The sequence below is a fragment of the Equus quagga genome, unplaced genomic scaffold (assembly GCF_021613505.1).
Source record: "Equus quagga isolate Etosha38 unplaced genomic scaffold, UCLA_HA_Equagga_1.0 146_RagTag, whole genome shotgun sequence".
Taxonomy (NCBI): domain Eukaryota; kingdom Metazoa; phylum Chordata; class Mammalia; order Perissodactyla; family Equidae; genus Equus; species Equus quagga.
In genome coordinates, this window is record NW_025796728.1 from 3,613,373 (window position 1) to 3,631,006 (window position 17,634).

The following is a 17,634-nucleotide window of genomic DNA, read 5'->3' on the forward strand; positions in this document are numbered from 1 at the left end:
TAATCACCATTTCTAAAATAGCCAGATAGCAGATCTGACTTGTCCCCTGTGCTGAACACTGTTTTCGGATGTCAGTCGGCTTGTTGCTTAGATATAAACACTTACATTCCAAAACAGTGCGGTCTGTCTCACCACACTGTTCCACGTGATGAAAAGCAAGATACTTCAGCCCCTCACAGGCAGTTGAATTTCATGCAAAGCAAGAACAAATGGCTCCTCATTTTGCTCACTGTTTGAAAGGGCTGCTAGTTATTAATACTCTATCACTATTTCACGTGCCCTTGTCCAGCAGTTTAGCGCTTATGGGTCTCGGTTGGTTACACCTCTTAAGAGAGTTATTTGGAAGCGCTCTAGACATTTTTCTTGGGCCCTATTTTTAGAATGGAGGGCCTAATGGTATTTTAATGTCTCTGTATACTCCCAGAACGAATCTCGAGAAAAAATGTCTGTTACCTTTTGAAACTTTGCAAAGCTGGTGGGTTTATCAGTGCTCCCTTGAGAGGCATAGTGTTGAAGAATGAATTTTGACGTACAGAATGTTAATGGGACAGGGACCACGAAAAATCAGCTTTTCCAAACCCATCACTTTTCAAATGAGGAAACTGAGTCTTAGTATGAGAGAACTGTTGGCCCAACATCAGACAGTGAGGAGCGTGAAAGTTTTAGAGTGATAAACTTACACTTTCCTAGAGAAAATGACCATGGTAAGAGTCAACGAATAAGTAGCTTCTGAGTTCAAGATTGGCTTTGGAACTTGAAAACAGTCTGCTGGGGCCCTGCATGAACCTTCATTGTTCTCACCATGAAAGATTCTGAGAGAAGATGTGGAGTGATCCAAAAATATGTGGGTTCAGAAGTGAGGACAGGTCCAGGAACCACTTGGGAGAGTTGGGCCCCAAGTGTTAGCTTTACAGTCATCTTCCCTACCTCACAACGTTGAATGAATTTTTTCCCTGTAAATGGCACCTTAATTCCATCCATTAGAGATTCCTTTGCTCCAGCAACCCATCTTCTTCTAACAATGCAAAAAACCCCTGCGAGGGTTAAGTGTCCAACTATTATTATGTATTACTCTGTGTTCTTTTCATTTCTTTTCTTCTTTGAAAGCCTAACTGTGATCAGCTCACGTGGGGAATGTAGTTTTGATTGTAGGACCGGAAGAAAATATGTAAGAACAAGTAATGCTCTGGTTGAGGTGGCTGTGTAGGTGGGTGCTGGAGTCGGGGTGCCAGGATGGTATCAGGACATTGAGACCCAGGGGGGGGGACTGGGAGGCAAAGGAAGAATGCCAAAGCCAAGCCTAGCTTAATAGGCTTGTAAATATCTGATATATTTACGGTGGGCTCTCTCATGCCTGGAAAAGAAAGAGAAATGCATTTACCCTTCCCATGTGGTCCTTAGCCCCTTTAGTAAATTCTGATTTGTTGCAGGTTAACTAGATGTTTGTAGAATAAAGGAAGAACCCAACCACTGTGTATATGGTTGGTTCACTGGAAAAGTGCTTAGCAAGTTTGGAGCTAACCTTGAATTGTGCTTTTGGAACATACATTCCTGAAGTAAGGACTCGCATGTGATAGAGTAGTTAATAGAATGGGTTCTTGGATCAGTCTCTCTGGGTTTGAATCCTGGCTCTGACACTCACTGCCCTAGTGACCTTGGACAAGTCTCTTATTTTTCCATCTTCAGCTTCCTTATTTGTGTATTAGGGATGATAGTAATAGTATCTGTCACTTAGGGCTGTGGTGAGAAATAAAGAGTTTACGTGCATGAAGCACCTAGAACAGAGCACTTAGAACAAAGGGTAAGTGTGTGCATAGGAATTCTACACTTTCCACATTCCTCAACCGTGTTCCCCAGTGTTATTTGAGAAAATATAGTCTCTAACTTCTTTGGAATAAGATTTAGAAAAGTAAATCTTTTAAAAATGTTACTTAATGGGTACTCTCTTAGTCCTGTACATATCTAATATATTTCCTGAAAGGCGTTCAGGTGTCTTCTTTACACCAAGATGCTTGTGACGACCAATTCATATTTTATATCCTAAAGGTAATCTTTCAAATGCAAAACCTCTCTTTCCACATCTTCACTAATACATTTTGTCACATACTGACGTAAGTAGATGGTTACGTGAATATCAAGATTCTAAAAGATACTTGGTTTTAAGGCAGTTTCTGAGAGGAAGATCAAAAGTATTTGTATCTGAATGTAGTGGTTGAGTACCCCTTTCCACATATTCATATATAACAAGCTCTCTCTGCCAAGATTCTTTTACAGACTCTGTCAGTTCTATTTTAACTCAGTGGCTGGTGCCTCCCATTATGTTTCTATCTGTAAAAGTATGAATGAGCAATTGTAAATGTGCTTAGTGATCAGAGTTTCTAAAGCCCAATTATTAGGTCCTTATATGAGAAAAGACAATATAACAGAGAATATAGATCATGGACTGCAAGTCAAAACATCTGGGTTTTCTTTCCACTGCTACCATTAGGAAGCTGTGTGACCTTGAGTCTGTCCCAGAATCTCCTTGGGCCTGTCTCAAATGAAGGATTTGAATGAGATGTTGTTTAAGATTTCTTCCAGATCCAAAATTGTATGATTCTGTGATATCTCAGTGACCCTACATTTGTGAAGTACTTGCTTTGCTTTGATTGACGTGTATATTTTCTTTGCCAGTTTCCTTAAAAACCACTTGAAATGGCTTTGCCAGATCACCAGCCAGGGTGACAGATGCAGTCTATGGCTGCAAAGTAGAAAAGCCACCTGGGTCTTCAAGGGAACAAGTTCATGGTCTTGTCATTGTAGCTTCCTGGTCCCCATACAGAGCTGTGGATCCAGGAGTGTTTGATTATATGTCAGATGAGTAACGACAAGCTCCAGAGGCATCATTACTTTACCATTAATGGACGGTTGTTTTATTTTTCTATTTGACAGAAGACGAAATAGAAATCTGAGACGATAAATAGCTGTTTATAAACTGTAGATAAAAAATAATTTTTTTATAACTGTAGATAAATAACTGAGTTGCCGCTTGTCTGTATGTTTCTTTTCCAGGGAGGCAGTGGAGGTTAAGGAACAGCTTTCTCTCTGTCTGCCTCCCACAGATGCTTCGAATTTCTCAAAGGGAAGATAAAGAAACGAGATTAACCTATTTTGTGACCTACTTCTGCCTTTCCAATTTGGGGGCCTTCATCTCCATGTTAATTTACTCCTTTCGATATGAAGTAGAGCTCTTTTATGGTTGACAGGTTTACTTTGGCACAGGAAATCTAAAAAAATCATTTGGGATAAATACTTCTACAAGAAATAGTCAGATGATCTGGTATGGAACAAGCTTATTCTCCCTAGAATCATGACAATAGGGTGCCTGAAATCCTTGTTAAGGACAGAATGTAGAAATTTAAGTTGTCGACCATAGTAAATATAAATTAAGATAATATTGCAGCACTGGTGGCCAACTTTTCTTTAATTTCATTATTATTTCAAGAAGTAGTCTGTAAAAACATTAATTTTCACCTTTCTCTTTTCTTGCAGCCATGGACTCCTGCCCTGTAGGTCCTTCTGTGAGGCTGCAAAAGAGGGCTGTGAATCAGTCCTGGGGATGGTGAACGCCTCTTGGCCCGATTTCCTCAAATGCTCCCAGTTTAGAAACCAAACCGAAAGCAGCAACGTCAGCAGGATCTGCTTCTCCCCACAGCAGGAAGAAGGAAAGCAACGTAGGTTTCTGTTTCATTTCATGTTTTGAAGTTTTTATTGAAGTATACCATTCATACAAGGAAGTATACAAATAGTGAGTACAGTTCAAGAAATTTTAACAGTGACCAGACCCATGTAACTAGCACCCCAATGAAGAAGTACAATATTGGGGCCGGCCTGGTGGCGCAGTGGTTAAGTTCGCACGTTCTGCTTCTCGGGGGCCAGGGCTTCGCCGGTTCGGATCCCGGGTGTGGACAAGCCACCGCTTGGCAAAAGCAATGCTGTGGTAGGCGTCCCACGTATAAAGTAGAGGAAACTGGGCACGGATGTTAGCTCAGGGCCAGTCTTCCTCAGCAAAAAGAGAAGGATTGGCAGTCGTTAGCTCAGGGCTAATCTTCCTCAAAGAAAAAAAAGAAAGAAAGAAATACAATATTAATAGTGTCCAAGAAATGCAGCCCCCTCCTGGTCATGTAGTAATCCAGACTCAATTTCATGCTCCCAAAAGAATCTCTCTCCTGACTTCTATCACCTTGGAGAGTTTTGCCTGCTTCTGAATTTCATATCAATGGAGTTGTACAGAAAGCACTCTTTTTATATTTAGCTTCATTTACTCAATGTTATGTTTGAGAGAGTCATTATGTTTTCATCTTGTTGTGATTCATTCATTCATTCTTTTTGTTGTATAGTATTCTTATACGTGATTATTCCACAATATATTTTTCTATTCTATTGTTGACGGACACTTGGGTTGTTTCCACCTGTTATGAATAGTGATGCTATGACTATCTTGTACATGTCTTTGATTGAACATGGTTATTTATTTATTCAGCCAAAAAAATTTTTTAAGTTGTTGTACCAATTTATACTCCTACCAGCCATGTGTGAAAGTTACAGTTGCTCCACATCCTCCCCAACACTTGGCATTGTCAGTCTTTTTCATTTGAACAGTTCTGGTGATGGTATTGTGGTATCTCTTTGTGGTTTTCAGTTGCATTGTTCTGACGAATTTGACTGAATTTTCAAATTTTTTTTTGTTATCTGAATATCCCTTTTTGTGAAGTATCTGTCCAAGTATTTTGCCCTCTGTTTGGTTAGGTAGTCTGTCTTGTTGCTCTCGATTGGGAGTTCTTTATGCATTCTGGATGTAAGTCATCTGTTGGATATATGTATCATGAAGATCTCCCACTCTGTGGCTTGCCTTTCCACCCCCTTGTTAGTGTCTGTTTGGAATAGAAAGTCTTAATTTGAATGGGTCCATGTTATCAGTCATTCTTTTGTAATTCATTTTCAGTGTCTTATTTAAGACATCTTTGCCTGTCCCCAAACAGCAGTTTTGCTCCTGTATTTTCTTCTTGGAGCTTTATTGTTTTAGCATTCACATTGACATCTACCGTAATTCTGGAATTATTTTTCTGGTGTGGTGAGAGTTAGGGATTAATTTTTTTCTGTGTGTATGTTCAGTTGACCCACTGCCTTTTATTTGTTTAGAAGACTATCCTTCCTCTCTGCACTGTAAGGTCACCTTTGTTATCAGTCAAGTGATTATGTGTATATTTATTTCTGGACCCTCTCTTGGTATAGAATTAAGTTAATACAACACTGTCTGGATTACTATAATTTTATAATAAGTCTTTATGTTGAATAGAATAAGTCATCCAGCTTTCTTTAAGATTGTTTGCCTACTTTTGGCCTTTTGCATTTTATATAACTTTTCAAATCACATTGCAATTTCCACAAATGCTGTTCTTTTTTTTTTTTAAATTGAGATTGCATTAAATCCATAGATCAATTTGGGGAGAATTGCTTTACAACATTGGATCTTCCAACCCATGAAAATTATAGACTGTGTTAATCTTTAATTAGGTATTTTACATTGGTCATGCTTTAATTCTCTCAGTAATGTTTTGTAGTTTTAACCAAAACTTGGGATCTTGCACATCAACCCAACTCAAGATTTATTCATGGGTATCTGGTATTTTTGATGTCATTGGAAACAGTAACTTTAAATTTTCTTTTTCTGTTTGTTTGTATACAAACAAGTTGCTTATTGATTTGTATAGTTTTCTATAGAATCGTTTGGATTTTCTAAGTAGGCATCATTTCATCTGCAAATAATGACCGCTTGTTTCCTCTTTCCCAACCATTATGCCTTCTCTTTCTTCTTTGCCAGAGAGAGTTTCCAACATTTCACCTTTAAATATCATGTTTGCTGAAGGACTTTTATGGATACTTTGTTTCAGATTAAGGAAGTCCTTTCTATTTTTGGTTTGCTAAGAGGTGTTTTTCTTTTTAGTCGTGGATGGATTTTGAATTTCATCAAATATGTTTCCTACACCTATTGAGATATGATCTTCTCCATATTATGTTAAAACATCAGCTGTAGTGAGATATAATTCACATTCCATAAAATTCACCCTTTTAAAATGTATAATTAACTGGTTTTTAGTTTACTTACAGAGTTGCACAACTATCACCACCATCTAATTCCAGGACATTTGCATCACCCTAAAAAGAAACCCCCGTATCCATTAGTAGTAACTTGCCATTTCTGCCTCCCCCAGTCCCTCGCAACCACTAATATGCTTTCTGTTTCTATGGATTTGACTATTTTAGACATTTCTTACAAATGGAATTATATAATATGGGACCTTTTGTGACTTGCTTCTTTCATTTAGCATAATGTTTTTAAGGTTCATCCACGTTGTAGCATATATCAGTACCTCATTCATTTTTGTTGTCGACTGATATTCCATTGTATGAATATACTATTTTTAAAAATCCATACATTAGTTGAGGAACATTTGGGTTGTTGCTACTCGATTATTATGAATAATGCTGCTATGAACATTCATGCACAAATTTTTGTGTGAACATACGTTTTCAGTTCTCTTTGGCGCTTTTCTTGGAGTGGAATTGCTGTGACTAGTAAAAACTCTACATTTAACATTTTGAGGAAATGCCAGTCCACCAGCAGTGTAGGAGGGTACCACTTTCTCCACATCAACACCAACACTTGTTGTTATCCTTTTTGATTCTAATCGTCCTGGTGGATATGAAGTGTTATCTCATTGTGGTTTTGTTTTGCATTTTGCTAACAACTATTTATGTTGATAACTCAATATTTCATGAGCTAAGCTATTTGTGTCTTCTTTTTAGAAATATCTACTCAGATACTTTTACCATTTTTAAATTAGGTTATTTGTCTTTTAATTGTTAATTATAAGAGTTCTTTGGGGACTGGCCTGGTGGCATATTGGTTAAGTTTGCATGCTCCTCTTCGGTGACCCGGGGTTCACTGGTTCAGATCCTGGGCGTGGACCTACACACTGCTTATCAAGCCATGCTGTGGTGGCTTCCCACATACAAAATAGAGGAAGATTGGCACACATGTTAGCTCAGGGCAAATCTTCCTCAGGAAGAAAAAAACAGGAGTTCTTCGTCTATTCTGGATATAAGTATATAAGTCCCCTATCAGATATATGATTTGCAAATATTTCTTATATTCTGTAGGGTGTCTTTTCACTTTCTTGATTGTGTCCTTTGAAGTACAAAAGTGTTTTTTAACTTTGAGGAAGTCTAATTTATCTATCTTTTCTTTTGTCACTTCTGCTTTTAGTAACATGTGTAAAATATCATTGCCTAACCCAAGGCCATTAATATTTACTCCTGTGTTTTCTTCTAAGAGTGTTAGGTTTCAACTCTTGTATTTAGGTCATTGATCCATTTTGAATTAATTTTCTTATATGGTGTGAAGTAGGAGTCTAACTTCATCCAGTTATTCCAACACCAACTGTTGAAGAAACTATTCTTTTCCCATTGAATGGACTTGGTGCCCTTGTCACAAATCAATTGGCCAGAGATGTATGGGTTTATTTCTGAACTCTCAATTCTTTTTCATTGATCTGTATGTTTATTCTTATGTGAATACCCACTGTTTTGATTGTTATAGCTTTGCAGTAAAATAATTACTAGAGGCAAAGAAAGACATTCTATAATGATAAAAAGGTCAATCCATCAGGAAGATGTAACCTAACAGCAGAGCCCAGGAATACATTAAGCAAAAACTGATAGACTTGAAGGGAGAAATAGACAATTCAACAATAATTCTCCACGTTCAATAGTGGATAGAACAACCAGGTAGAAGATCAATGAGGAAAGAGAAGACTTGAAAAACTGTATCAACCAACTTGACTTAACAGACATCTGTAGAACACTGCATCCAATGACAGCAGAATACATGTAAACATGTATTCACCTAAAAATTTCCATTTTCTATACTTTCAACCTATTTGTATCTCTGAATGTAAATTGAGTCTCTTATAGACAACATATAGTTGAATCATGTTTTTGTCCACGAGGCAAATCTCTGCCTTTGACTATAGTTCTTAATTCATTTCCTTTTGATGTAATTACTGATAAGTTAGAATCTATGTCTTCTATTTTGCTATTTGTTTTCTATATATCTTTATTTCTCTATCCTCCATTACCTCCCTTCTATTAGATATTTTTCTAGTATACCATTTTAATTTTTTGTTGTTTCTTTGATTATATTTTTTGACTTACTGGTTGCCCTGGGACTTACAATTAACATATTAAGTTATAACAATCTAGTTCAGATTAATACCCACTTAATTTCAAGTACGCAAACTTTGCTTCTGTGTAGCTTTATTTCCTATCCCCTTCTTTGTGCCATTAGTGTCATACAAATTCTGTCTATCCCTTGTCCTTACCTTTTCCTCTGTACTTCTCAAACACTTGATAAGTTACCCCATTCAGTGCATTCCTTTCCATAGGTGTACCATTCCAATTCACCTCTGATGAGGGTTTTAACAATTGGACCACCCAGGGAATGTCTATTTCCACCTACCACAAATGATGGCAACCTCAACACCGTCCCAGCAGTGAGTGATCCAGATCAATAACCCAATCATATCACCTGCTTTCTTGGCCCAATTCCTGTAACTGTCACAAGTTGGGCTTTCCAGAAGCAGTCACTGGGATGGAGTTTGTTGTATAGGGTATTTATTAGCCGTCAGCACTGGTGTGATGGAGAGGGGAGCAGGATTGGGCAGCAAAGTTGAAATGTGATCCAGGCCCATCAAAGCCTCTTTTGCTAAATGCATGGGGCGCTCTGGAGCATATATAGCTTGAGAGAGTTGTTCCATGTTGAGCCAAAGTAGCTGAGTCTTTACATCCCTGCCTCAATTAGCCATTGGATGTAGTCCTTCTTAGGAAGGGTGTGCCCTTGGGTGGGGGGTTTCTGAAGCTGAGGCAAAACCTGAAGGAGCTAAAAGCTGTTGCTTGACAGCTGGGGCAATAAATCCCCTCCTGAAGGGTAGGCACATAGAGTGGGAACAGATCACCTTAATCCAATCATAGACTGAGCTGATTTTGCTCATTTTGGATAAGGCTCCAACTACCTCTGGTTTGTTTCCATTCTGAGGGTGTATGTCTCCCATGGGCCTAACTGAGAAACTGAGGTGTTTACTGTTTTCCCCTTCCTCTTGTGCATGTAAGTTTTTTCTTCTCAGAACAACAAGATGGCTGGAATCTCCACTTTACTTTGCAGAGGTATTCTGCTTAGCTCTTTAGCCTCACCTCTCGCTCTTTGTGACAAATGTATTGTGGGAAAATCCTTCCAAGTGATAGGTCCACTTGTTTGTGTCTCTTTTCTCACTGCATACTTGGCCCCTTAGTACCTGACTCCTTTGGCAGCACCAAAACTCTAATTTTTGTCTCTCCACCCCCTTGGGATTGCCAAAGTTCTACTGGTTTCTCTGCCTCTCTGCAGTGGCCCCATGTGTAGATTCTCAGTTTCTAGCACCATGCCAAGAATTGGTACGTTGCACAAGGAAAAAAGCATCTACATAGTGTAGACTGTTCTGCAGTTATTTTGTCTCTGGGACCTTAGCTACTGCACCTCCTAATAGTCCCATCAGCTATCAAATGCCTTTACACAGATGTTTCTTGTGTTTGGTCTGGCTTTTCTAGTTTTACTTGATGAGAGCATGGACCTGCTGCAAGTTACTACATTGCAGCCAAAAGTAGAAGTTTGTTTTATGTCTTTTTAACACACTGTTTAGTAGAGGCCTGCTGCTAAATTAGGATTCCTTCCAAAAGATGGTGTACAGCCTTAAGCCATCAGAGGATGAGTAAGTGTATCAGAAAGAGGAGTCCCTCAGTTCTTTTCTTTATCAGCTACAATCGCTCCTGTTTTGATAAGAACACTTTGTTAGTGGTTATTTGGAAAATATAGCCTGTTGATACAAAATTTAAGAGTCCACAGAGAAAATTTGAAAATCAAAACATCATCAATGTTCTTTAACACACATGGTCAAAAATCATCAGTTCTTGAAAATCAAAATAACATCAGTCTCAAGCTGAAATACCACTTAATATAGGTTCTCCAAATCTCAGAAGATAGGACAAATCTTCTGATCTTGGAAAAAATTGATGATCTTGGAAAGGGTCTTGGAATACTGATGAAACATTTATATTTAAAAACTTATGTCTAAAGAGAACAGAAATTTCCTAAGTACGCTCATCTGAGATCTTCTACTTGCCATAGTCTTTTTAGAATTCTTGGTTGTAATTTTTTTCCATGTAGAATTAATTCCCTAAAATTAGTCTGATAATTGGTGTTTGATACAATATTTTCCTAGAATTTAAAATAATTTTTCTGTCTCATGCTTGATGGATAAACAGGATGCTAGGCATAACAGATATGTTCATAGTTCACATCCTAGAGAGAAACCTACCGTTAGCTATGATCTTTGTGTATGCATAAGAATATAATCTCTGGCATACTCACACATGGTTCCTAAAAATATGTTCATGTACTAAGAATATATTATGTGCCAACAAGAAAAGTATTACTAAGTAATATAGTCTTAATCATAAACAGGTTTATGCTGTAGGGCCACTTATAAATATAACTGATGAAGTTCTTTTCTCATTATTCAGTAAATATTAAATGAGTACCTGCTCTGTTCTGAGCATCATCCCAGGTAACCCGAAAGAATGAAAGTAATTTCAGTGATTCTGAGTTTATACCCATCTAGTGTGATGGTTTTCAATCAGGGATGATTTTGCAGCCCCCTCCTGGGAACATCTGGCAATGTCTGTAGATGTTTTGGTTGTCACAACTCTGTGGACAGAAGGAATTGCTACTGTCCCTAGTAGGTAGAGGCCCATTATGCTGCTGAACCTTCTGCCATGTGCAGAACAGGCCCCCACAGCAAAAAACTGGGTGCCCCAAAGTGTCAGTAATGCTGCTTTTGAGAAACCCTGCTCTAGGGCTTTATGTTTTGCAAAGTACTTTCTAATAATAATAATAATTCTTAACCTGCTTCCCGCCTTTAAGGAGTGTTAAGTCTAATCTGGAATACTCATAGGCGAGAGTTAAAAGAGCATTAGTAACTACATCTCAACATGCTGTCACACAGAAACTATAAAGGGGCACAGGTTAAATGTCATTGGAGTAGAGTGGAGTCAATACACAGAGGAATTCTGAATATTTGACAAAGGTCCCGCTTGGCAAAGAGGGAGAGAAGGTGTTCTGGCGCAGGCATTCAGCACTGTAAACTTGTGTCGGCCGTCAGCTTCCTACGTAGCTCATGAAACGAATGATGATTAAAAGTTGACTCCCATCTTAGTCTTCTCCTTCCCACTTGTGGAATCATTTGCCCTGAGAAAATAGTAATTCCCACCTTTACCTGATGGATCCCATTCTCCCTTCAAAGTGCTTTCGCAGCTGTTAGCTCATTTTGCTTCCAGAGTAAATCTCTGAGGTATTATCATCATTTTATAAATTAGGAAACTGAGGTTCAGGGATGTCATTCCAAGCTTATTTTAAATCCATCTCCCCAGGCTGTATCTTCTACCCAATAGTCCACCATCCTGGGACCATCCTGGGATTCAGTTACTAATCCTTGAAAGCTACCCTCTGGTACAGCCCCTTCTCACAAGAGCTTTCAAAATGTCTTTTCAGACTGAATCGAGCCAAAACCCACAACTTGTAACAGCTGTTTTTCCCAATGTACAGCTCTGTAAACTCTATTCATCTTTTCTTAGCATCCTTTAAATCAGTCATAACTCCGAGAATATTTTATTCTCATGTAGAAGGATACACAACTGTCTTATCCTTTCTATCTTCTCTTGATGCCAGGCCCTGGAAAGTGAATAATGTGCTACAGTGATAATGCTGTGGGAACTATTCTTTAAGGGTTTTAAAATAAACGTTTGTGTGTGTTTCTATAGTTGAGTTGTGAGAACTCAGGGGGCTTAAGGTCGAAGCCCATCAATCATTCTGAGCTTTCTGACTAATCCTTTACTCTACCTTGTCTGTAATCGTATATGGAAAGTAGTTTTTAGACAATATTTCTCTGAGTCTAAAGAGCTCCCCCCTGCCAGGAAGGAACTTCAGCTGTTTATTCTTTCGTTTTCCTCTTCCTTTTCCTAGTATCTTATTTGTTTTCCTAGCTCTGCTTGCTGATAGTAACCATTTCGGTGAATTAGCAGTAAAATTGTAGTTTCAGGACTTGGTAAACACAACTCTGAATTTCTCCTGTTGCACTGTGCGTTCATTTGGGAGAATAAGTACTTAGTATCAATGTTTTGCCAGCTATAGATGATTATAGATAGTATCATGCAGTTACTAAAAACTAACCATGTGCTTTTCATTACAATGAATAAGTGAATAAAATGAGACTTCCCTAGAACTTCAAATTTTCCTACATGTATAATTTTAAATTATTTAAAAATTTAAATATAAAAGCATTTTCTTTCTTCCATATGTAGATGCTTCTTTGAAGGGTGCCAAACTTAGGTCTGAAGACTTATCTTTGAGTCCTGACTGTTTTCTTAATAACTGTGTGGTCTTGAGCAAGTTTCTTAAACTCTTAACCTTTCTTTCCTCAACTTTACAACAGGAGTAATAACACTTGAGTGGTAGAACTGTTTTATGGGCTAAATGAGATAATGTATGTGTGAAAGAATTTTGGAAGCCATAATGCACTATGCAAATGTAAATGCTTCAATTCAACAGACGTTTAGAAGCTTATTCTATGTCCCAGGTAGTTTACTAGGAAATGAAAAAGGAAAGATGACATGCATACTTTTAAAGAACTCATAGGCCATTGGAGAGAGAGAGACAGCTAAGCACAGAGGCAGAGCCTGAGACAAGGATTTGAGCACAAATGGGGTATTTGGGAGAGTCATTGGACAGTCAGGGACTGGGGAGGTGAGTCAGGGAAGAGAAGATGGTCAATAAAGGTAAATTATTAATCCAGACACCATAGTGTGCATCTGGAGCTTAATCTCATGGGAGAATCTGGGAAGTAAAACATAAGGCTTAGAATTACCTCACTAGACAGATGATGTAGCTGAGGTATGCACTTACTTCCTGCAGCTTTTGAAACTGATAGTATCTACCACAACCCATAAGTACAGTGTCCTGTAAGAGCAGAGATAAGGGATTGTGGAGGAGGAAGGACAGAAGTTGGCTGTGCCCTGCAATGAGAAGCTTTTGTCCCCGCTGACTTCTCCTTTATCTGGAGTGCTCTGCCTTTGTTTTCTAGACCACAGGTCTGTTTTGAGTGGTCTGCTTCCCGCCACTCTGGCCACACTCTAGTCTCTTTCCTTTTCCTCTGCTGACCCCTTAAATGTTGGTATTCTGTAGGATTCTAGTCTCAATTCTCTTTCCTCAACATTCTATATATTTTCTCTGGGAAATCTCATACTTGCTTCTGGCCACATGAGTACTGATGACTCTTAAATCTATATTTCATCCCAGATTTTACTCCACTTCCCCAAGCTTCAGACCCATATTCCAACCTTTTGAGCAAAGCTACTTTTTCCAGGTCTCCAAGGATTTCCACCCATGTTGCTAAATCTCATGGGAAGTTCTCAGTTGTCCTCAGACTGGACCTCCTGCAGCATTTGCCGCATTCAATCACTCCCTCCTTCCTGATAAACTCTCTTCCTTTGCCTTCCAGGTAGGTTTTCCTCCCAATTGGCCACTTATTTTCAGCTTCCTTTGTGATTTCTCCTCATTTCTCTGACCTCTACGCATTGAGTACCCCAGGGCTTAGTCTTTGCGCCTCTCGTCTTGGTGATCTAATTAAGACTCATGACTAAACACCACCCTGCACTGATAACTACCAATGTGGGTCTCAAGGCTGCATCTCCTCTGAACTCTGGACCTGCATGCATATTTATGCTTGTGGCACACACACACACTCACACACACACACGCTGCCTCCTATTTATTTCCACTTGAGCATCTAAAAGCCATGTCTGATGTAATATGTCCAAAACTGATCGGATATTGCCCCCACACCTGCTTCTCTCCCAGCTTTCCCCATCTTAGTAAATAGCAATCTCATTCTTCCAGTTGTTCCAGCCAAAAACTTTAGGTCATCCTTGACTCTATTCTTTCTCTCCCACACTATATCTGACCTGTCAGCAAACGCTATTGGCTGTACTGTCAAAAGATGCATCTAATCCAACCAGTGCTCACCACCTCCACAACCACTACCTGGTCCAAGTCACTTCAACTCATGCCTGAATTATGCTTCCGGCTCCCTATTGCTGCCTCATTATGTCCCCGCACACTATTCTCCACACAGCAGCAAAATGTTCTTTTTTGCTACTCAAATTCTATTGATCTTTTAAGCATTCACATCTCTCCTTTTCAAGTTTTCTAAAGGCTTCCCATCTCACTCACTATAAAAGCTACCATCTTTAGAACCTTGAGGGCCCTTCATCAGTGTTGTTGCATTGCACAACTCCAGTGGAGCACCAATCACACAGAATTCAATGTAAATAGCGCCTCCTGGCATTGTGCAACATAGACATACTGCCCTACAATCGGGCCCCCATTACGTCTCTGACTTCTCTCTTAATTTCTTTTTTGCTCTCTAAGTTCCAGCTACTCTTTTCTGTCTGCCTGCAATGCTCTTCCCCCAGATATCCCCTCTCAGTTCTTTTAAGCACCTGTCTGTAGGGCTGTAACATAGGGCACATTAGAAAGAGTGGCTGAAGATAAGGTAAGGAAGAGAAGCTATATGAGTAACAGCTACCATTATTGTTGTTGTTATTAGGGTAGTGACAGAACTAAGGACACAGGAGAATTCTTAATAAACTTCATGGTCAGCTTCTCTGATATTTGAATTTCTTTTTGCTGTGAATTGAAACTTGAAGTTTGAAAAAATCATTTAAAGTCCCTAACAACTTCTTTCAATCTATGAACCAAGAGAAATGCATATCTTGTGGATTTCTACTGCTTTTGTGTGAGGACCACAGTCTTGTTTTGACTTCACTCTGCCACATACCCAGCAGAAAGAAGCCATGCCAAACAAAATAGATTTCTTGTTGAGTCTAATGCCACCTGTTCTCTGTGGGCTCAGTAATTCTTGTTTATAGGTCATTTGAGATTAGGTCTCTATTCTTTGCCAAATATTGCTTTGCCTGAGGTGGCACAGTGGTTCCTAAAACAGATATAATAGAGGTTTCCTTTTCTCATTTGCATTCATTCTTCTCCTTCTCTTTACAAGTTAGTTGTATGGCTTAGAGGTTGATAACTCAGAAACCCAAGAGCATAGGTTGATCCCTGTGCTTTTTACAGAGTATTGTTTTGTTCAGAGGCTGGAGACCAAGGGTATCCACTTTTTGTTCAATATTGCACCTTAAAATCAGAAATCCACATTTGTGGTTTTCTAGATTGCAATCAAATACAGGAATTTGTAGCATCAAAAGTCTGATTTTTTCAATATATATAATCATAAGCACATAGCCTTAAGCCTGTTTTGGTCAATAATCAGTTCAATCACTCCAACAAGAATGCCGATCATTCACACCCTGAATGAAACCTCATCAAGACATCATCTATTTTAATTCTAAATCTAGCTTTATAGGCCCCTATGGTGATTAATTTAATCATATAAGATATATCTTTACAGAATCATATAGTTGAAAAAAATCGCTATTTTTCCCCCCACGTAATAGAAATATTAGTTTAGGTCTAAGTTTCATATTTGTCTTCAAAATTCCCAAGATAGGATACTATCTATGTCTTTTCCGTGGACATAATTCTTTAAGCTCAATAAGTTCCCCTGGAAATTGAGCTACAACGGTGAGACAATTGCCTAATAATTGAGACATCTTAGAGTTTCAACTCTAAACTCTGGGCCAGCCACTGAAACTAATGCGTGCTTCAGAACTATCACATCAAAATCTGTGAATCTCTTCTGAAATTACGACTTCGTTATGCCAAATAGCATTGTGATCTTCAATTCCACTGAGCTCAGCAGTTGAGATGTAATTGCAGCCTCCATTTTCATCTGCTCAATCCATATGTTTGTTTTGTGTCTGAACCCCTGAACACATTTAAACAAAATGAGCTAAATTCCCATTGAGGAGGCAGTGTAACATAGTGTTTTAGAGCAGTGGTCTTCTAAATATTTTTGCTTGTGTATCCCAAAAAGGATTTTGAAAAATTATACAGCCCTTGCACAATTTTATGTTAATATCTAAAAAGTTTTAATCATGGACATAAATAATGGCAAAGAATACAATTTAAAGGATATTATAATAATTGACATTTTAAAATGAAACTCTTATATTATTCTTTTAAATGTGTCCAATGGAATTTATATACCATAGTGACTTGGCACTCACCAACCATTCAAAAATTACAACTCTTCTTTTAACATTCAGCAAATTTTACATTGTTCCTCTTTCTCCCTGAACTCTTATTTCTTTTCCCCTTCTTCCACAGAATTTCATTCTGGTGTAGTCTCTTTTTAAGGCTTATAAATTATTTTTATGTTCCTATTATACATCTCTAGAACAAAACCATGTGTAAAAGTGGAAATTATTACTTTAAAACATTTTCCTTCACTCATGAGACTCTGTCAACAATTTTTTTATTAATTTATCATCATAATTGTCATTTAAATCTATTATAAGTGTTTATAAATAATTACTAAACTTAAATGTGACATTTATTGGAAATTCTTCTCTTGATGTATTAGATGGTATGGTTTCTTTTTTTTTTTTTTTTTTTTTTTTAAAGATTTTATTATTTCCTTTTTCTCCCCAAAGCCCCCTGGTACATAGTTGTATATTCTTTGTTGTGGGTTCTTCTAGTTGTGGCATGTGGGATGCTGCCTCAGCGTGGTCTGATGAGCAGTGCTGTGTCCGCGCCCAGGATTCAAACCAACGAAACACTGGGCTGCCCGCAGCAGAGCGCGCGAACTTAACCACTCGGCCACGGGGCCAGCCCCCTGGTATGGTTTCTTTTCTTTTAAAACTGGTTTGTGTAGAATGTAAGAGAGTTTTGGCATCAATTCCATGCCTATTTTTTGTCTTCTAGATTGTAGTGCTTTGCAAACTTATTCACATAATCAAGTACATAGAAATAAACAAAGTTTTATTATAATAATGACATTCAGTTCTTTGAACAACTTTCCAGTTTAATGTCAAAAGTCACATAGTAGTAATTTATCATTAAAGTTCTTTTTAATGATTGGAGGACAAGTTGACTAGATTCTCATTCCATTTTTGAAAGCAGAGTTGGAAAGCACCTTGCTTGCACATGAATTTGTTATCCAGTCACTAGAGTCTTCATGGTCTCAACTTTACCAGGATTTATCAAATGTCATATTTATCACTCCACTGAGAGCCACTTTGTTTACCCCCATATACTCAGAAAGAATTGGGAAAACTGAAATATTGCTAATTTCAATTAATCTTTGCAAATACAATATTTTTTATTAAAAGTTTTTCATATTATCATGTGCTTTAAATATATGTATCAAAACTTCAGAGCTGTTAATTCGAGTCTTTCAATTTATATAGAATTTACCTAATTGGTAAAGCCAGTCTTCAATGTCAGCCTAATTTGCCAAAGTAGAGTGACTTTCTAACAGAAATAGACTG

The 17,634-nt window shown here is 38.1% G+C and overlaps 1 protein-coding gene across 3 annotated transcripts in view; it reads left to right on the forward strand.

The window, feature by feature from the left end:
- Positions 1-17,634, forward strand: part of CORIN (corin, serine peptidase) — a 210,588-nt gene that overhangs the window by 76,707 nt on the left and 116,247 nt on the right. For all 3 annotated transcript variants that reach the window (XM_046649906.1, XM_046649904.1, XM_046649907.1), the window contains exon 5: positions 3,532-3,713. In XM_046649906.1, coding sequence (XP_046505862.1) covers positions 3,532-3,713 — 182 coding nt within the window. The remainder of the gene's footprint in view (positions 1-3,531; positions 3,714-17,634) is intronic.